The sequence below is a fragment of the Oxyura jamaicensis genome, chromosome 1 (genome assembly GCF_011077185.1).
Source record: "Oxyura jamaicensis isolate SHBP4307 breed ruddy duck chromosome 1, BPBGC_Ojam_1.0, whole genome shotgun sequence".
NCBI lineage: Eukaryota > Metazoa > Chordata > Aves > Anseriformes > Anatidae > Oxyura > Oxyura jamaicensis.
The window spans coordinates 112,676,304-112,682,303 of NC_048893.1; the positions used below are offsets into that span (position 1 = coordinate 112,676,304).

General features: G+C 52.9%; 1 protein-coding gene and 1 long non-coding RNA gene across 3 annotated transcripts in view; both read right to left on the bottom strand.

Moving 5' to 3' along the window:
- C2CD2 (C2 calcium dependent domain containing 2) overlaps nucleotides 1-1,620 on the bottom strand; it is a 39,505-nt gene extending 37,885 nt beyond the window's left edge. For both annotated transcript variants that reach the window (XM_035315864.1, XM_035315865.1), the window contains exon 1: nucleotides 1,240-1,620. In XM_035315864.1, coding sequence (XP_035171755.1) covers nucleotides 1,240-1,569 — 330 coding nt within the window. In that variant the 5' untranslated portion in view covers nucleotides 1,570-1,620. The remainder of the gene's footprint in view (nucleotides 1-1,239) is intronic.
- Nucleotides 1,621-2,174: 554 nt separating this feature from the next.
- On the bottom strand, nucleotides 2,175-5,452 carry LOC118160842. The gene is made up of 3 exons (XR_004747704.1): nucleotides 5,244-5,452; nucleotides 3,971-4,031; nucleotides 2,175-2,346 (listed from the first exon to the last, which is right to left on the bottom strand). It is a non-coding gene; the product is annotated as an uncharacterized LOC118160842 (long non-coding RNA).
- Nucleotides 5,453-6,000: the final 548 nt, after the last annotated feature.

Sequence of the window (6,000 nt, forward strand, 5' to 3'; positions counted from 1 at the left end):
TAATACAAGGCAGAGCCTGAAAACCTATACTTAGGACATACATATGGGCCTAATCATCTTTCACTGTACAGAATACGAAGGTATACAACATGCCACAGAGTGTAGCCCATGTGCAGCGACAGAGCTCAGTGAAACTCTTCCTGATAAGGATTAACCAGAGTTATGCTTCAAGAGCGTTTTTGGATTGGCCTAGCAATAAAAATAATATTTTTCGGGGGAGGGGGGGGAGGAGGTCATGCAGCTGCTCTAGTCTACGCCAAAACTAAGAAAACCCAAACACCAGCTTGTGGAGGTGAGGGATGAGCCCCTCCCTGGACCTTGCTGGCGCGTGGAAGCAGCAGCGCCGACAACTACTGGGTGTTCACAGCAGGGCAAGGACAGCACACGCAGGTTTCGGCAGTGAGGTCACGCTGCTGAGGCATCAGCTACGGCATTCCCCGGGCGGTGCGCATTCCGGTGCTGCCGCGCGGCTTTGTGCAGGGCTTCGTTCGACGAGCTGGCGCTGCCCGGGGAGCAAGCAGCACGGTGCTGCAGTGCCCGGCGGTGAACTCATCGCAAGAAAACCGCTCCAGCTGCTCTCTCTCTCTCTCGGCTTCGCGCTCTGGCTGGGGACAGGACGCTGCTGCTCGCCTCTTAGCTTCGCTTCCCAGCACCTGTTCCCAAATCCTCTCGGCATTCCCCTTCCACGAGCAAAACCCTCGTTTCCAAGCCCAGCCTTGCCGAGCCGGGCAACCCAGGAGGACGCCGTGTTTTCCTTCCGCACGGCCGTGCCGGGGAAGCGTCGCGCTGCTCGCCTTATCTTCCAGGCACACATGGTGCCTGCCTCTTCCTCCTGCCCCAGCCTTCCCCACCATGCACAGAAAGCCCCGCGGGGCCGCTGCTGCTCTCCCAGCGCCAGGAGGGCTGCAGGCTGGCTCTCTCTCAGGCCGGGGCACGCAGCAGCACCGGGTTGTTCGTCCCCAGCGTTTCCACTGACGCAGCCAGGTCGCAGTCCCCAGGACCGGGGAATTTGGTGGCGGCCTCCCCTGACCTCGCTGCCCCTTGGGTCTGGGCACGCAACCCCCTGGTGCCACACGGGGGGCTCCCCCCTGTCGCCCGTCCCCCCCGCACAGCGGGCACCCGGGGGCCCCGCACGCACTCGGCGGGGCGGCGTTTGGCCGCGGGGCGCCCTGTCCCGGCCCCGGGCCTCCATTTCGCCCCGTCCCGTTCCCCCGTCCCACCTGCGGCCCCGGCACTCACCGCCCTGGCCGCCGCCTCGTCGCGCAGCGCCGCCACCCAGGCCCGCCGCCACTGCCGCCGCCAGCTGCCCAGCGACAGCGCCCAGGCCAGCACCGAGCCGCCCTCCTCCAGCAGCTCGTCCCGCGGCGGCCACGGGGGCGCCTGCTGCTGCTGCTGCTGCTGCTGCTGGGACTGCTGCTGCTGCTCCGGGGTCCTCCGCCGCCGCCCCCCGCGCAGGGCCAGCAGCGCGTACTGCACCAGGTAGACGGCCAGCGTGGCCAGCGCCGCCACGAAGAGGGCGACCAGCGCGTACCAGCGCAGCTCGGCCAGCCCGCCCGCCAGCCCCGCCATGGCTGACCATAATGGGAGCCGCGATACCGGCCCCCACCGCCACCACGGCGCGCACGGAGGAGGCGGCGGCTGCGGGGCCGGGCACCGGCAGCCGCAGCCCGATCGCGTCCCCGTCCCCGTCCCCGTCCCCCCCACACCGAGCGTCCGGCGGCGGCCCCGGGACCCGCCCGGCACCGCCCTCGGCGCCCGCAGCGCCCGCCCCCGCCGCCGGGGCGCTGAGGGGAGGCCGGGCCCGGCCCCAGGCCGTGCGGTGGGGCGGCCCCGCTGCCGCCATCCAGGCGTTTTATTCCTCCCCCCTGCTTCATGTGTGGGGGTGGATGCGAGTTTCCCCCTTTTTGGGGGGTTTCGGGCTGCTGCCTGGTCGCTGCGTCCTCGGTTTTGTTCTGTTTTGCCCTGCCTGCTCTCCCTCCCTCTCACAATGACCGGCTCTACCTTTTCCTAGCCAGTGACCCTCGCCTGCGTGTATTTTGCCCAATCCATGCCCTAAAACAACCCGTGATGAAGTCACTGAGGCTGGCAGCAAAATGCTGCTTTAACTTCTTGCTCCGGTCAGGTTAAGACTGTTGGCCCTGCAGCCTTAAAGGGCATAAATACCCTTTCTTAGCTGGGAACTGCGATTCCAGATTTCCCGGTGTGTGCCACGGGCCACAGAGGGGAATCGACAGGGCTCTGTTGGGGGAGCCCACGGACGGCAGATGTTGAGGTGCAGAAGTCGTGCAGGTTTGCAGACCACACAGCAAATGCTTGTGCGCTGGACGTTTTCAAGCTGATTCACAGCTAGAAGCAAAGGTAAGAAGAAAAGGGAAGTGAGTACATTACAAAGTCACCAAATGGGTGAGCTGGCAGGGACCCCTGGAGGCCACCTGCTCCAAGCCCTGCCCACTCAGAGCAGGCTGCACAGGGCCATTCCCAGGCAGCTTTTGGAGATCCCCAAGGAGGAGACCCCACAGCTCTCTGGGCAGCCTGTGCCAGGGCTCCTGAAGTGCTGCCTGGCGTCCAGAGGGAGCCTCATGTTATTTGTGTGCCCTTTGTCCTGGTGCTGGGCACCACTGCAAAGAGCCTGGCTCTATCTTCTTTCTTCATATAAGAGACGCTCCAGACCCCTAATCATCCTTGTGGCCTTGTCGCTGGACTCTCTCCACCATGTCCCCATCTCTTGTACTGGGGAGCACAGAGCTGGACCCAGCACTCCACCTCACCACTGGCCGCACTGGTGCTGAGTGTAAGGATCATCTCCCTCCGCCTGCTGGTAACATTGCTCCTAGTGCAGCCCAGGATACTCTTTGGTGGTCTTTGCCATGATGCCATGTTGCTGGTGCACTGGGAAACCTCACACTCCATTTACTGACCCGCTGCCTTCTGCCTGCCTGGCTCCCAGCAGGAGATTTAGGATACCAAGGAGCAAGCTGCTGAGATCTCCAGAGATTCAGCCAGAGCTATATTGCTACGTTAGCACAGTGCCATACATGGGTTAATTGACCCTGCTGAGAGATCAGATTTATTAGCTTGGGACATTCAGTTTAAGATCAAACGGAATGATCAAACTTTGCTCATATTGCACTGTGCTGTACCACCTGGTCTGCAGATAGCTCAGGTCTGCAGATAGCTCAGGGATTTCAGCACTGCACGATGACAAACATGCCCTTAGCTTGTCCCACGTTTCATTTCCCCACATATGCCATCTAGACAATTTTAACTGGCACGAGTGTTGTGAGACTCATTACTGAATATGAAATGACGAGAAAGTGCAAAAGATTACACTGAAATATTAAGAACAGTTTCCCTTTCTGGAATTTTATCAACGACTTTGTTACTAGAAATATTTTATGTTTTTAAAGTATAGCAAAAATATATGGCAGCTAATATTTAATTACTTTCCCTTTTCATGTACTTGTGAACTTGGAATAGCCCTCTCTGAGCATCTAGGATCTTGCCCATCAAAGTATAGCTCTGGGGATGAGATTAGTAAAGTAATTAGTTGTTCATAATTCCACGCTCTTTGAAGCTGGGAAGTGTGATTCTGGCTTTTCTGCTAGGCTCTCCACTGTATTTCCATTAAAGAACCTTCGTATTTCCCAGTCTCAGCTTTCTTTTTACTTAGCAAGTATGTATCTCTACCAGTGATGGCTGCAAAGCAAGCTTGAAATAAGGTGAAGTGAGAAAGAATGATAGAGAGTTGATCTTACAAGGACTCTGGAAAAAGAGAGTCATTTGTTGCAGTTCCCTCACACCTCCAAGTTTTGGTCCTTTGACATATGAATTTTGTAAGCTGTTTTACTCGCTGTGTTAAAAAGGCAAAAAGAAAAACTGCAGACACGTAGCTTGCTATGGCCTGGCCTACACTAGAATGGTTTGCTGTTAAAGCCACTCTAGACAGATGAACAACAATAAAACATCTCACCTGTTAAGCAGTGCTGCCGGATTCATCATACATCTGAGCTTCTGGAAATGCTGTTGTTCCCCTGCAGACAGAACAGGGGCAGAATTTTAGGACCTCAATGATTTGTTTGAAATGTCCAGATCTGTTGCCTGTGGATGCGACAGTGGCTAGGGCTTAGCACAGGCAAATGGGAGAATGGTGTGTGCCAGGGTCCTGTCCTGCCTTGGGATGGGACACAGCAGAGTTCAAATGTAGGACCTGGAAAGTGACCCTGAGTCCCATGGTACAGATGTAAGCAAAAGGGTTGGATGAGATCACAGTTACGTCACCAGTTACATTTCTAAAGCTGTAAGTAGAACCAAAACCAAACCAACCAACCAACCAAAAAAGCAGTAGCTTCTATCTCTGCAATGAAATGATCACTTACACAATGACCATGCACAGAGATAAAACCAATCCAAAACTTTCTGACTAATTCTCTGCCTCTGAGCTCTAGAGTATTTTTTTTTTTTTTTACACACACAAAAGAAGGAAAGGATTTGTTAAAAGCCATACATCCATACATGTAATCTAATGTAAAGTCCAAAACAAGAGTTTTGTCAGGGCAGTATAAAAGTGTAAGAGGAGCTTATTTGACAAAACTGTGCTCTGGCCAGCAAAGCATTTTTTTCCAGCATCTTGGGACTCTGTGGGATACCGCCTTTACCCGTGACCTGGCTTCCTTATGAGATTTCACTTGCCCAACAGTCAACGTGAGCTGAAACCACTTCACGTATTTCACTGCCAGCTCTGCTGGCAGGGTCAGACCTGTAAATCTCCACACATGAAACGTGACCTCTTAGCGCATTACTTGATCCCGTATATGAGGGGACCATCATCCCTTTCACATGTAGTAGTTCAGCCTCTTTTCCACGGTTTTACCTGCTGTGCCAGAGGCAGGAAACAGGCACATCCTTCTACCTGCTGACCCTGGCAAGTCTGCTCAGGGGTTGTGGGGCAGGGAGACGAACAATCCTAAAGCCAGAAGAGGAGCTCCTGGATTTTGTCCTGCTCTTTCTTGTACTCTCTGGTCTGTTTTCTGTAACTCCCTTCTAGCTGAGATTTGGCACGTGTGACCCTTCTTGTCTCACATGACTTGACATACCAGAAACATTTTCCCCTGCTCTTTGATGTCTGTCTGAGAAAGAGAGCAAAGGGCTGGAGCAAGGACCAGGTAGGATACCCAGAGCAGCCTTGCTGGAAGTAGGTCAGCAGCCTGAGACCGGAGGAGGTGCCACTAAACAGGCTTTAATACCTAGGAGCTAGTGTGGGGCAATGAGGATAGCACAGGGCAGGCTCTCGATCAGGAACAACTCCTCCCACCAGAGAATATCTCCTTAATAAAGGAGTCCAACTACATACAAAAATGCTATGAGGCAATGGCATCACTGGACCTTCAGTTTGACTAATTATTGTTATTTTTGGTTCTTTTGCAAAATCAGGAGACATCTGATCTATCTAAGCACCAATCTCTGTTGGACAAAAAAAAGAAGTAATATTTGCATAGTGACATCGGTAGAAAGACTTCATTTCATTTAGGTTATTTAGTTCTTCTTTGCCCAAATGTCTGCATCTCCTAAGTGCTTAAGAGGGCACAGTGCCAGGAGCTGAGTTTTTCATTAGATCAGGAAATTGCTCTTACAGCTTTGTTATTATATGTGTTATTAATACACATGCATGGTCCGAAAAACAAAAATCTTGATAAACAGCCATGCCCCATAAATATAATTGTTGACAAATTGGCAAAGGTTCAGAACAAGTTGGTTACAGTGTTTCATTTTGACTGATCACAATTAATTTCCAATTACATATTTGGATATAAAGCACAACTATAACGCTCTGTTTCAGTTCTGCCTTGGAATGAACTTGGTGCACCTCAGATACTTGTCGTTTCTTTTGAAACTATTCACACACCAAAAATACATCCTGACAAAGAAAAAAACAACAGGGAAAATCACACAAGTAATGGTACTGTCACGTTTGTATTCATCAAAACACCAGTATTTTATTGA